Genomic DNA, 15617 nt, shown 5'->3' with positions numbered 1-15617 from the left:
AGAACATAATCACGCCCTCCTCTTTTCTTTTACTGCCTGGCGAGTACTGAGAATCTTGATAAATGTAACTTTCCGGAAGCTCCTCGTGTGCGGGATCGTGCTTCCATGTGAGTGAGTGTTGCGCACTCGTGTATGTGCTGGCTGACTAAGCACGTCAGGTATGTGGGGCGGGCACATGTGCCCGTGTGAAGAGGCGGAGGGGGTGTTCGTGGGCTGGCCCGGCCGCGTGGAGGAAGCAGGGAGGTACCCGCTTGTGTGTAAATATACCCTTGCCAGTGTCTGTGTCCACGCCTGGGCACGTGGGGCCTAGCTCCTGCCAGCGCAGGCTCCTTCACGTGCGCTGACGTCGTGCCGCTGCCAGCATCAGCTGCCCAGACGTTTACCGGCAGGCCCCAGCCTCCCTGCTCATTTGGGAGTCTGGTACAGCCCTAGGGTTTCCAAAGGCGTCTCTTCTCAGGGAGTCTCCTTTCTCTCGCTCCCCCTCTCTCTCCAAAGTAGATTGTAGAAGTGATTATGTTACAACACATATTTACTAGTTAGCATGCATGTGCGTAATGCTCAACTTTGCCAACACAGAACCAAGCGTTGGTAAATGTAATAGGTTTCGCCTATATAATTAATAATGAGCTGTTTCTTGTTTTAATTGTTGCTTGATGAAGAGTTGTGCAACATAAATTACTTAAACACCGTTAAAGTATTATGATTTGTTTATTGAGAAAGGCAATATATTGTACTGTTACTGGTGGTACTTTAAAGCGGGGAGAATAGGTAAAGGGCGGAGGAAAAAAAAAAAAGCATGCACCTGACGGGGAGGAGAGAGAGGGCCTGCAGTGGCACTCGTAAGGAGTGTACATTAGGAAATGCAAACAAAGCAAGATGAAGGGGATGGGTAGAGTATGTCACGCAATTAAAAGATTTTGTAATTTGGTATCGCGTAGTAAAAAGGGAAGGTATTCTTGGTAAGGGCTCACACACTAACAATCACTCAAGAATCACTGGCACAGACACATTGTCATATGCACACAAACAGACACACAAGCAAACACACTTTTTCAAATATCAATACAAACACACTCATACATATACTTACAAACACTCACACGTTTTCAAATACCAACATAAACAAGTGCACACACAATGGACAAATTATACAACCACTGGCACATACAGAAACACTCACAGCAATAGGTACACTTATACAAAAACTGGTACACACCGAACACACAGACACACACACACAGAAATAGGAACACTTATACAAACACCTGCACACATCAGACACACAGAAATCAATGCACTTAATCAAACACCAGAACACACGGAACACACAGACACACACTCAGAAATAATAATTACATTTATACAAACACCGGCACACGCACACACAAATAGGCACACACAGATACCTTTCAGTGCCAAACAAATTTTAAAGCAGGAGTACTGAAAGCATTCCGGTTGACGCACAATACATCCCTTATCCCCTGCTGTGGGCAGGGGGGCATTTTGGGAATGGGGGCTCATGGAGCGTGTACAGTGATCTACAAGGCGCGTGAAACAGTCAATTGGGTTTTTGTAAGTGGCTTTTTACTTTTAAAATACGGAACTGTTGATTACAAGAGCGATGCGAGTGAAACAAGTCAGCAGTCAAGCTGGGATAAAATACGGAACGGCATATTACAAGTGCGATGCGAGTGAAACAAATCAGCAGTCAAGCGGGGATTAGTTATGAGCAATAACAGGAAATCCACACAGAAGCATGGGCGATTATTTCCTCCTTTTATTACAATAAAATATTCCAGATTGTGGAATATACTACGTTGTATATCTGTAAATACATAGGGGTAGCAAGCGCTATATAAACACAAACCTTTTCCCTCTTTTATCCCTCAACTATCCTCCTCAATCCAAATAACAGACTAACATATCCATTGCTCAAATTACTTCACATTTCACTATACTAATTCACCACTAATCCTTTATGGGTTCCTGAATAGCGTGCTACTCGCCGAAAATGCACGTCATCAGGGGTAGCAAGCACAATATAAATGCAAAACCTTTCCCTCTTCTATCCCTCATCTATCCTTCTCAATCCAAATAACAGACTAACATATCAACCGCTCAAATTACTTTCATATTTCACTTTACTAATTCACCACTAATCCTTTATGGGTTCCCGATTAGCATGCTACTCACCGAAAAAGCGTTTAGACGCCTCATCAGGGGTAGTAAGAGCTATAAAAATGTAATTACAATACAGTACATGGAAGGAGATATGTACATATATAATTTGCACAAGTTGTCTCTTACGCATGAACGCTGCAACGCTGCAAATGAGCTTTTACATAATTGAGGAAAAGGTGGATCTCATGCGCACATGCACACAGCTACTGCAGTATGCTGATTATCATGGCCACTCGAGTTGCGTCTTTGTTCAACAAGCATAGCGCAAGCTCTATGTGAAGCCGTGGTTTAGGCACTCAAGGCAGCTAGCGCAAGCATTGGCTGTTGGCGTGCGGAACTGTGTGGAAGGCACCCACGGAGGAAATGTCCGATTCTCAGCTCAGAGTCTCCTAAATTCTACAACGCTGCATAAGAGCATACACATAAAAAAAGTTTGACAAAACGTCAGTACGCTGATTATTGTGGCCAGAGTAGTGTCTTTGTTTAACAACCATAGCTTAAGCACTGTGCAGGCAAAAGCTTAAAGGAAAAGTCCCGCAATGCGGATGAAAGCAATACTTGGGCCAGGGGAGAGTAATAAGAGAAACACACAGAGGAACAACAGGAAATAGCATGCTACAGACAATAGAAACAGAGGGAATGTAAGTGGCAAGCACAGGAACCAATGAAAAGCAATGGCAGGATGTAAGCCCCTTTTAATATTATATTGAATACAGTACATACCACAAGCACAGCACAAGCAATGTGCAGGTAAAACCTACAAAAATGACTGTGCCCTCTGAGATTGTAGCAAAAATATGTCTTCTCTTTTTCTTTTCCTTGCAAATCTGTTTTCCCACAGCCTGGAATTTCATTGTTTTGTCAGCAAAAAAAGACCCTCCAAAGTCATCAGCAGAACTGCCAGTTCTTCCCACTACCACCCGTTCAACATTTGCATAAACATCCCCACAGTTGCTACCCATTATCAAGCTGATCTGCCTACAGCATCCAGATCATCTATCTTGCCCATCGTTCTTTCCAGCCCCTTGCCAACCGCACAGTTGGACCCCTACCCCCTATAGTTCTCCAACATGCTGCTCAGAATTTGCCACACGTTCCTGTTAAGGTTCCTGAAAGTCTGCCCTTTACTTCACCTCCACTTACCTCCTGATGGTCCCGTTTGATCACTAGTCCAACATCCTTGTCATCTCCTGTGAACTCTCCCGTCCCTTTTTACAGATGCTGGGAAGGTCACTTTTTCTGTCCCCACCAAAGATTTGGTATCTCCGCTCCATGAGCACCCTTAAATTAGTCTTCAAGCAACACCTTAGTTAACTGGAATGGATTCTAAAACCCAAACTGTGATGCAGTGTCTGTACCACGATCACTGAGGGACCTGGACCTGAATGTACAATATTTAATGCAACCTCTGTAATCATATTGAAATGTCTCACTTAACACCTCATTTTCACATACCAATTTTTACCAAGTGCATTCCCTATGTTCTCATGTTCTGGAAAGCATTTACAGGACATTGTAAAGTATTTTTGCTTAAAAATGCCCAGCAAAGTAAAAAAATACTAATAAATAGTACAATAAGAATATTCTTGGAGCAACATACAAACCAGCCATTTCAGGGTGTCTTCACATTCGCTCCCCACGTAAGCACAAGCCTTCTTCAATTCTGCCTGGACATATGTCTTAAAATACCAGTCAAAAAGAACAGCCTGACATATTGTATGGATAACATTCCATAGCTGTTGGCACCAGCAGTCTCAGCCACCCAGTGTGTGTGTTTTGTTTTACTCATCTGCAAGTTGCCCTGTTGGGCCTGTCAGAGGGCGCCTAAAGTTGTCAATCACAGAGACCCCAACCCGACCACTGTTCTCCAGTAATGCTCTTTGCTGGTGCTGGGAATAGGGGTGCACCAAAATCATCCCCTTAACATTTTCCTTGAGACAGTAACCCTTTTTGACATCTAACTAGAAGGCTGCTGGTTAATGGCAGCAATAAGTAGATTTTTGGGTTACGATATGACTGGAGTCCAGGAGAAAGATCTAACAGCCTACCTAGTAAAATGTGGCAATAATCTGCGAATTTCTCTTCCCTTGCCCCACTCTAATTTTTTGTAAGAATGTTTGCTTTTTTGGGAGTATGCTCATTTTTAGAGCAAGTGCTCTGTGTATACAATGACAGATGTGTGTGGTAGGACTGAGTTAGTTAGTGCTGTCCATATTATCACACCCGTTCCTTGCCCTCTCTCACCTCCATTGTATGATGGGTATACATATAATTTCCCACTCAGGCAGCCCTTTCCAAAATGTGCTTCATGCAGCTCACTGAGCCTTCTGCCCAAAGTGGAGGAGTTCCGTACCCTGAGTTGGTTTGCCCAAGTCTGGCCAGTCTGAACTGGTTTGCTCCCTCAGTCCACAAAGTAGCGCTCCTTGCTGTTACAGTGGCACCAAAAAGTTAAAATACTGCAAAGGAAGTAATGGAATATGGACCCTTAACAAGCTCTCTTGAAACCTGTATAAATATTGTTCTCCAAGGAGCCAATACTTCGAAGACTCATACAAATCGTTCTGCGTTGAGCTGCTAGAAGAGTGTTCTTGAGTCACGCTTCAGGTGCTACTAACCCTGACGGGATGTGAGCGGCCCACTAATTAGTCGGTTCCTTTTCCCCTGAACTGCTGCTAGGAGTTGCGGGGGCAGCGTGACTTCAGGGGTGAACACTCCATGTTGGCATCTGGAGAACCATGAAGACAACACCATCTTTCTTAGAACCTATCTTCAAGGACAACTTGCAGGCACTGGAGATTAGTGTTCATGCCTTAGGCATGTGAGATGGCCTTTGCAGCCTCATGCGTGTGTCCAGTCCGGTGTGCATACCCATACCTTCAATGATTGCTTCTGCTTTCCAGGCCTTAAAAGGTTACGTTGAAGAATGAAAATTAATTTCACAACTGTGCTTCCTGCAGCGTGCAAATTCCTGTTCCTGTGTTCTCTCTGAATGTGGGATTACATTGTATAAAACACCTGCGTGTTGCCTTCCTTACTTCTCTACTGTTCTACACTTGCTTTGCTTGGGCTCCAGCCTCCGTCCCGCATTTAAGCTTATTCTCATCCATCCTCATGAGAGTAACTCACCCGTGGAGCCTGCCAGACACCGCTTGTGAAACTCCCTACAACTGTACATTTGTCAAATGGAGTTTGACCTGATCTCTCAGGCCCTCTCGGTGATCACTGTACTTCTCAGAGAGTCATACCTGCAAGAGATCATGCTTCTCCTACATGGACATCTTTTGGCGCCACTATACTTTCTCGGACTTTGGATGTTCTTGCTCTGATCATAAGTACATAGATCTGAGGGTCAAGGGTAAAGCATGCTGTGTTGACTCCTATTCATTTTGACACTGATGGACATCTGAAATCGTTCATTACTAGGACAGAATCCATAGTGGCTATTGGATCAATGTGGCTATCAACTCCGGTGGTAGAGTTAAAGTGACTTATGGGTTTATGAGTTCCAGTCCAATAACAGAGTGACAGGCAGGTCTCCTTGCAGTCCTCCACCATTGAACATGTTCAATTGTGCCCAGTGGTTCGAAAGAGACAGCCACTTTTATTGTGGGGGTTACTAGCCAGCTACCTTCTTGTTACCTATCGTTAAGCATGGACCTGAACCTGAAAGCACAGCAAGGGCCTACTACCATGTGGAAACTATGAAATGAAGAAAAATTGTTTCACTCCATTTCTGCTGCATAGGTAATAACGAACTTGGGAAACACGTTTATACAAGTTTATTAGCAGAGTAAATCTAATCACTACCATATTATGTAACTCTCTACATCAGTAGCAAAGCTTGCTTGAGCTTGTTTTATTACAGAAGTATCAGCAATAGTAAAACAAAAAAATCACTTGAACCTATTTTCGGCCAGTGCACAAATGTATGTAATACGGCTCCAAATCTGGTAAACATTTCCCAATAATAGATGCTCGACCTGAGAGACTAAAATTTAGAAATCAAACGTTACACCCTTGCCTTCATGCTAGGATTTGTCAGTTTTCTTGTCATGGCCTTCAAGTTTATGTCTTCTGGTCTAGCCCTGGTTACTTCTGACTTGTCACTTCCTGCCTTGCTGTTTCAGTCCACCTACCTCTACATCTGTGTGTAACTCTGAAGATCTATTTCCAACTGAGCTACTCTAATCCAAACTTTTTCTTAAAGCAGCTCGATTTTCTTAAAGGAAACGGCTGATTTAATTAAAATAGATAAAAATACATTTTGCATAATCTCTCTGAAGTTTTCAGCTTCCCTCTCCAAGCCTCCCCAATTTAGGAGTTGGTAAATCACCAATGACTTGTAACCAGAATTACGGATGCAGACCATTGCTACGTAGGTCACTGAATTCCAAATTGCGCCTCTGTGATTTCTAATCCCACTTCGTGAGTTTTTCAGAATCACAAAATTGGATTAGTACATATGTAAAACTGTTTTTCTGGTCACCAACCCTGTATTAACCGAACTGTAGGGTTTGCGACTGCAAAAGCCTTATATACATCTGCCCTAAGATCCGTAGGAGTGGTAAGGGAATTGGTACAATGAACAGCACAATACCAAAATTAAAATATATGATTGCCCAGTCAGAAGGAACACATAACAACATTACAATACAGTCAAAATTAGAAGAAAATCAGAAGGCTGTAACACTAAGTGTCACAAAAGTATTGTTTTTTATCAGGTTCCACATAAAAGTGTGGGCTGTCATGCCAACATCAAATGATTGTGCCAATGTTGTTCTATGGTGGTTAGAGTTAGTCAATGACAAAGTGTTAAGAGTTGTCCAAACATTATCCTATGAATGTTCAGCAACGTGAATAACAAATTATTTGTTCCTGATGCTGAAGTCTTCCCCTAAAGTTGTCCTATGAAGGAAAACTGCGGTCAACTAACAATTGTGTCTCTGGTGGACATGCAAGTTATTTGAATCCTTATCATTGTAAACTTTTGAAATCACTCAGTTCTTTCAATAGAAGGAGTTTGTGGTTCACACTAAAAAAAGAGACAGGGCCTCACCTATCACAGAAAGAATCTTTGAGGTCCACTGTTGATGGAGAGCTTTCAGAAATTGGTGACGGCGGCTGGGCGTTGAGTGGCATTGTCACTGTGGGGTATCATTGTAGGCCCTTTTCGTAGAGAGGACATTACGACAGAGTACACATGGAGCAGGTCAGTGACCATGGAAGATACGATGGATGATGTTACCAGGAGGTCACCTGTGACAGTGACTCTTTTCTGGATATTGGCACCACTAAGACACTTATGTGGAACCTCACAATCACAGAAGTAAGTCTTTAGGCGTAGGTTGGCCACACGAGTAGTGCACAACCACAGAGATGTTCTGTAGTGCTCAAACACACGAGACAGCTGCACAGTCTCTCTGTGGATGCGTTGGACTCTAGTGGTTGATTGCCCTTTCACATGTTAATTAGTTAGTTCAGAGGCCCAGTACTGTAAAGGGTTGACAATGCTAATTTCGGAAAAATATCTTATAAAGCACAGTAAAGTATTGTGTGCTTGGCCAAGAGAGCCTGAAGTTTTCATAGAATAACAACTTTATTCATGAGCATGTTTGCCTCAGCATTTTCTCTGAAGGGCCTGCGAAAGGCGTCTATACCCAAGCTGGGTATGTCGAATCTCCCTGCAGTTGAGCTGACTATCCATGCATGTGCGCATGAATGCATACACACACTCTTTCTCTACTGTGCATCATGCTTTCCTTGCGGGGGGGAGGTTGCTGGAGCCTCCTGTGTTTCAGAGATGTGGCTAGGAAATGCCTCCGGAAGTAGTGAAACTGGCCACAACCATAGGACCCCAAGCAGGTAGGCAAGGGTAACAGCACGTGAAAAGGGGGACTTTTGTTACACTGTGCTTGCATAAGCCTAGCTCTTCTCGGTAAATGTCTGCTATGGCTCTGTTGTGGGCATCTGGAAGCAGATTGTGCAGGTAGCGAAAACTAGGTAAATCAGTACGAAAAATGGCAGCTGGCCAGTCAGATTTTGTACTAGAGTAGCAGACTAACCTCCATCAAGGAAACCACATCTTGTCATGAGTTGAAGTCTAAAACCATGGAGGGAGATAGCCCAGTATGCCATCTTTCGTCATTTTCCTATCTTTGCCCTAAGCCATTTAGATTAGCTGGGGTCAGTTAATACAGTGAAGAGCATTAGAAACATTTCGGGGCAGATTTATGAGATTTTGGCGAAGCGCAGTTCAGCAAGTCACCTTGCTGCACTGCCCTGCGTCAGAGGGAAAGAGGAGGGATGCGCTATATCTATGGCATACAGCACATTCCTGTCCTTTGCCCTACACTGGCAACGCAGGCACCCTTGCAGGCACCCTTGCACCATGGTGCAGGGATGAGTGCGTTGCATGCAGGATTGTTTTTGTGCAAGAAGGTATACCTTCCTGCACAAAATCAATCCTGGAAGGCTTTTTCCTCTCTCTATGTGTACTACAGAAGGCATAGAAAGAGGAAGTAACGTGGAGAAATAGTGATATTTCTCCTTGTTGCACATCCCCTGGGGAGGCGTAAGGTTTCGGCGCATCCCCAGGTTTACAAGGTCTTGTAAATTTGGGATGCATCAAAATCCATTGGTATTGCTAAGGAACATCCACCCCAATGTCACACCTACCTAGCACAGAGTAAAGCAACTCTGCAATTTGCGCTGCCTTACCTTACTCTATATTTATGAAGCCAAAATCATGTGAACCTGGGGCAGCCCTTAAATCTTGCACCTCCCCAAAACAGGCGTTACGAGGAGAATTGTTTTAGTTTCTCCTCGTTTTTATCTCTTCCCAAGAGGAAAGCGCCTCCATGGATTGTTTTTGTACAGGGAGGTGCCCCTTCCTGCACAAAAACAATCGCCAGCAACGCAGACACCAGTGCGCCATGGTGCACATGGGCTTGCATTGGCTCTAGGCACTAAATTGTGCTCAGGCAGAAAGGACAGGAATGCAGCGTATCTCTTAGATATGGTGCATTCATGCCCTTCCAAATTGGCGTAAGGCAGCGCACCAAAAAGACACGCGACACTGCCCTACGCCAATTTTCTGTAAATGAGGCCCATTGCATCTAAACCTGGTACATATAGCTCATTTCCATTCCCTGGGCAGTAGCACTCAAGTGATAAGAAAAGGCACGGATTATTCTAGCCCTGTTCTTTCATCAGGGAAATATTGCATATTCAGGTGTTGTGTTCTCAACGCAGGTGCTTTCAGGGCAGACCCCTTTGGAAAAGCTCGGCATTCTTTTGTGAATGTGATGTTTTCAAATTTCTTTTCGGGTGTCAGTGTAGCTGAAGGAGCAACTAGGGTTTGATAGCACTCCATCAACGTCCCTCATAATCTGAGTCCATGCAGGTGTGTGAATTCGTTTGAAAGGCTCACAGCTATCGATGTTGATTCTGTCATCGCATTTCGATAGCATATTGCTGCTACTAGCATGGCTCAGCAGCTCTGTGTGCCTTGTTGGAATGCAGGCGTATCGCTTTAATAAAAAAAAAATGTTTTATTGACAATCCCATACAGTTGTATTACAGGGATAAGGGTCGACAAATGGGACCGGGCATAACATTTTACAGAATAAAAGTACATAAAGAAGATATAGGCTTATAGATATAGGCTTATAGATATAGGCCGTTTTTGCAGCGTAGCTGCAAAATCAGCCCTGTAACAAAATCGGCCGAAAACAGGCCCTGGAAAAGTGCTCGGCAGGCCCCCGTGGGGGCCGGCCGAGCACTTTGTCAGGGCCGGTTTTGGTTCCCAGTACTGCACTGTGCTGTAGTGTCCTGCACTGTGCTGTAGTGTCCTGCACTGTGCTGTAGTGTCTGCTCCAAAACAAAGGTCTCAAGAGCGATGTCCCACAGAGGATTGCATCACAGTGCACATTGGTCATTGTAGTACTGCATGGAGTAAAAGTAGGCTAATACAAATATTGGTAGAAAGTTAAAGAAAATGCAACCTTTTGCACTGCACTTTCTGTAGTCTAATGACTCACTCGATTGTGCAATCTGTCATCCTTTGATGGTATTTCCTATTTAGTAGCTAGATAAACTATCACTTAACATCAAAACTTAAACATGTAAACAATTATGAAAAATATAAAAGAAATGTTTTTTCAAAACCCAACAAAAGTACTAAAGAACAAAATATTTTATTCTTAGGAAAAATGTATGTCTCCTATAAGCATCGTACTGGTTGTGTATCCTCCAGTCCATCTTTGGCTGGGGGAAACCCTGTCCGTGGAGAATTTACCTGGATCTACGAGAGTGTTTTTTAGATCTTGGCCATCTTTCAGTTTTTTAGCAGACTGCAACCTGATTGAGATTTGTGGCATGCCCAGCACAGGAGTCCTTTTGCTTTTTTCCACCACAACCCAGTCATGAAACATGGAGCTTTAAATAGGGCACATCTATAAGCTTGTTTTGTTAGGACCACAACACATATGTGCACTGTAACCTGTGTGTGTGCATAAAAGTACTTAACTGTACGATCTAATTTTTTACTAAAGAATTGTTTTTTTTGTTTCTTTGTTTCCTTAAAGATCAAGTGACACCTGCATCTAGAGGAAGCCCTAGTCCCTGTGTCGACACGGATGTGGAAGTGATGATGAACTTTGACCCCGACCCAACAGACTTGGCTCTTTCAAGCGTGCCGGGGCACGAGACATTTGACCCCAGGAAGCATAGGTTTTCAGAAGAAGATCTAAAACCTCAGCCCATCATGAAGAAAGCCAGGAAGATCCAGGTGCCAGATGAGCAGAAGGTGAGGGACCTATTATATTGTATTGTTTTGTAATTGCATTTATATAGCGCTTACTACCCCTGATGAGGCATTGAAGTGCTTTTTCGACGAGTAGCACGCTACTCCGGAGCCAGTAATGGATTAGTGGTGAATTAGTATAGTGAAATATGAAAGTAATTTCAGTGGTGGATATGTTAGTCAGTTATTTGGATTGAAAAGGTTAGTGAAAGGATAGAAGAGGGAAAAAGGTTTTCATTTATATATAGCTTGCTACCCCTGATGGGGTATTTAATTCTTTTTTGGCGAGTAGCACGCTACTCCGGAACCCATAAAGGATTTGTGGTGAATTAATATAGTGAAATATGAAAGTAAATTGAGTGATGGATATGTTAGTCAGTTATTTGGATTGAGAAGGATAGTGGAGGGATAGTAGGCAGACAAAGGCATGTTAGGAGGGAGCTCCTTTAATGATGGAAGTCCCATGCCTCTAGCATTCCAATGTTATACTCATAGCTTTTCTGTAGGCAGACAAAGCTTTTCTAGGACCTGTAGCTTTGATGCACTTCAACTCGACGAATGCATTGTACTGTAATCAATTGAAAAGGCAGGCAGATAAACAGAGGATCATTCTAATTTCCCCCAATCCTATGTTTTTGTCCAAAAGGCTCATTCTGAGACTAGAAAGTGCTCTGGCATTTGGCGTCACATGTTCCCACTATTATTTCCCCCTTCCCCACAGAGGGCATTGGAATTCCTCTACAAATGAGTCGCATAGGATCCGTTCACAAAGTAATTTTGGCCATGAATGTAAGTTTACAACCAAAGCTACATTCTTATGCCTGCTACGAATCTACAAACGGATTCCTGGCTGATATAGAGATGTATTTACTAGTGCAGATTTCAACTCCATGAGTGTGGAAATATTCGTTGTAGTATATCCGGATCAGTGACAGCAAATCAGAAACACAAATATCGTGTGGACATATCATGTCAAAAATATTGAGTAGGTAAGTGCAAACAGGTAAGTATACATTTACTATTATTAACTCCATCTATACATACCTTAAAGATATATATATCGTCAAGGTAAATATATGTGGAGTTACATACAGTAAAACTTAACATACCCGTAGAAAATGACCTACACAATATTCATGTTCTCGATCACTTTTGTGTTTCCAATATTTTGTCCCAATACCTTATATACGACTCAAGGGTTGGATAGTGGATGTGCCAAGGCGTGGCTTGCCTTGGAAGCTTGGGAATGCCCACAAACATATGTTTGTGGGTCTTTCTGCTCTTCTCTGACCTGTTTTCAACCTGGAAATAGTCAAAGATTTACTTTAGCCAAGTACACCCATAGTAATCCCTTCCAAGATAACAAGGGAAACAAATTACTCCTAACCAGATGGGGATATAGGGAAATCACTTTCTTCACTGTGAAAAATGTTTTTCCCCTTAGACAAAAAAGAAAACATATGTGCATTTGTACATGGTGCTCCACTTTTGGGACTATTTTGAGAATAGAAAAAAAAATTAAAAGTATACTCGTGTGGAGATGCTTATCTCTGCTTGTACTGTTTGTTTTTGCAATTTTATATAGTGCAGACATGGTCTGAATTCATCAGAGCACTTTCCAACAGTAGCACGATACAGATACAATAACTATGTTCAGACATATTGCATCGGTAGCTTCGACCAGGACAAAAGCAGCTGTTGGACAGGGATGTACATGGTTCAAGCATTGATAAAGATGGTGGGGACACACAATGAAGGTAGTTTGTCTCCTGCATAGAGTGCTTAGATATGGTCGAGGGTGAGTAACCCAGGGGTCTGTCAAATGGAAGGAGCTTGAGGTCCTTTTTTGAAGGTGACTATGCAGGTTAGTAGATTTGTCATGAAACGGATTTTTTGTATGCATAGATTAAGGCTGAACATCAGACCTGGCAGTGCAGCGTCCCTATAGACTATCTGGTCAACCCACGTTTGCGGTTTGTAAAGAGATAGTAAGGGAGAACCGAAGCAGACGCCATTGTGTGCTACTGTTCTGCTTTCAAGTTCCAGGAAGTAAAAGGAAGGTCAAACGTGCTTGTTTAAGTTTCACATTCATTATGCCAGGCATCAGATTAAAGTGATGGGAGGCGATGGAGCATCTGGGTTTGAATCCCGGCCTGGACAGTTAAATGAAAATTTTGACAAAATCTCCATGTGGCTAAGAATTATAAGCATGCAAAATATAACAGTTTAATCCACAATGTTTGACGTTCCCTTTCACGTACACAGTCTTGTACCACAGAAATGAACAGTGCCCTCTTGCTCTGTAATTACCTAAACATACAACGATGTGTCGTTTTGCCATAGAAAAGGGAATTCTGCATACACTGGCGATCACATAAAAGCAAAAGTGAAAGGAGTAAAGGACCTCTCAGGAGAGCAATGATACAACAATGAGTATCTATCTTACTTGCTGGCTAGATCTATGCAATGTCAGACTCTGCAGTTAGCACACAAATTGCGACTGAAGCCTGCACCTGACAATTGGATGAGATATTACTGCAAGCAATGTGCTGTTGTACTCATTCAAACCACAGAGGGGCGTGGTAGTTTCCGTGGCACCCCTCCTGTGAAGTGGCGTTTGCATGGCCAAGTAGTAATGTTAGAGTACAGTCATTTTCTTTAAACCCCAATAACTTGTTCAAATAATACCTCTCTCATTCAGTTTGATTTCTTCCTTCATGACTTCAGTTCTTTCTACGTTCCTTAGGACAGTGTTTCTTAACCTGTGGTCTGCAAGGGCCTACTTAGTGGTTCCGCAAATGGAATACAATTAATAGAATGAATATATTGAAAGTATAACAGTATATACACAAATAAAAAGCAACATTTAAATTGTGAATACTTTTTCCAAATTTCATCGTGAATTAAACAAAATATTTCACTATTTGAGCATTTGTTTGGTGCATGCTTTTTTATTTTTGTAAAGTTCAGGTCATAAAAACGTTTTAGGCAGGGTGTCCCCAGCTTCCAATAATGACTGCATGGGGTCCCAGATTCCAGAAATCAATCAGTGGGGTCCACATAAGTCAAAAGGCTAAAAACCTCTTTCTTAGGTGATGCGCACAGCCCACCCAACAGGTACCACAATTATCATCTGACTGACAGCTCACAGCAGTGTGTAAGAAGACACAAAAAAGCAGACATTTTTTAATTCTGTCTGTTTAACTCCCACGAAGTCGAGGATAAACTGTCATGAAGTTGATTACTACACAGATCTGTAGTAGAGAAACTGTACAATAATCAGATTTAAATCAAACTATTTTCATGATGGTGATGAAAATGAGCTTGTGTTTCAATCTTACTTCATACTGATATTTTAAATCATATGCTTTTTAAAAAAACAATGGGAACTTTTTCAAATTCCTACACAAATTATTGTTTTTTTTTAAGGCTTATTTTCTAAATTTAATAATCCTGTTTACCGCACTCGAAAGAAAACCTGCTAATTTTGACAGATGCTTCTACCTGCAGATTCCTCATCTTCTGAAGTAATGCAGTGGCAGACTGGAGCCAGAAACATTTGTCATAGCTCTCCTCTGCTTTTGGTGGTCCTGACTCCATCTTGGCACCGGAAACGGCGTAGGTGTGATGTCACTAGAGCCTAATAAGGCCATCCTGGTGCATCAAAGTTACTTTTTTTCCCATGCTCTTTGATGCAGATATTGAGCCGGTCTCAATGATTTTTCACATTTTTAAATATTTTTCTTCAGTAAATTGTGCAATGTTTAGGGATGTCTCCTCCTAAGAAATCAGGGTTCAATCCTTGTAGCTCCGGAAATGGACCAATGTCCATATCTGATGCCCAGCAGGTCTGCCTGTGGTGATTCATAGTCATGCAACCTTTTGAGTCATGCACATCAAAGCCATTAAAGAGCAGATGACCAAACTCTTCATGAATCACATGAGTGGCAAGTGTCAAGCCCGATGCCGGTTGCGATCAGACTTAAAATCACATTCCTCTCCAGTCTCTGTGTCTTCCTGGGAGAAACAGAGGAAGCAAAGGACTAGGGAAAACAACTGTTCGTGATGTTGCTTAGTATGCCATCTCTGTGATCTCTGCCTCCAGCAGAATCTTCCACTGAGCCAGAGCTTGTAAATATCCGTCTGCCCAAGGAGCCTCTTGCAGCAGTGCCACAAATTCTGGCACCTGACAAGGTGTCCATTCAGGGCCAGCCACTTGCTCCCCCTCCAGCCGAAGGGTGAGTACCAACCCATTTGCCATTCTCAGCAGTGGTACACATGCAGGTTTGCTGGGGGTTCCTGTCTCCTGGAACAGTTCCTTCGTGCCATTTTTCAGGAACTCGGCAGTCTCCCCTGGGGTGTCTCCATGCCCCATGGGACCATTTTGGGTTCTGTTTGGATTGCTGCCGGTGGATTCACCCTTGGGCCTATTCGACCCCACAAGACTCATTCATGGCACATCTCTGATGCTGGTTGCAGTAATTCTGGTTATGAACAGCTTGCCAGTGGCCCAGTCTCTGATGCCCGTAAATCACATGTTTGGACAACGCCATCTCCGGCACCGCCACCAGTGTCGTATCCTCCACAGAAACAGCTGTTGAAAATGAAATGCATCCCAATGCGATCTAGGAGG

General features: G+C 42.9%; 1 protein-coding gene across 1 annotated transcript in view; it reads left to right on the top strand.

The window, feature by feature from the left end:
* Positions 1-15617, top strand: part of DBP (D-box binding PAR bZIP transcription factor) — a 112782-nt gene that overhangs the window by 82413 nt on the left and 14752 nt on the right. The window contains exon 3 of the mRNA XM_085616526.1: positions 10767-10987. Coding sequence (XP_085472652.1) covers positions 10767-10987 — 221 coding nt within the window. The remainder of the gene's footprint in view (positions 1-10766; positions 10988-15617) is intronic.

This window comes from Triturus cristatus, chromosome 7 (assembly GCF_964204655.1).
Source record: "Triturus cristatus chromosome 7, aTriCri1.1, whole genome shotgun sequence".
NCBI classification, from domain to species: domain Eukaryota; kingdom Metazoa; phylum Chordata; class Amphibia; order Caudata; family Salamandridae; genus Triturus; species Triturus cristatus.
This window is presented reverse-complemented; position numbering and strand designations above follow the sequence as displayed.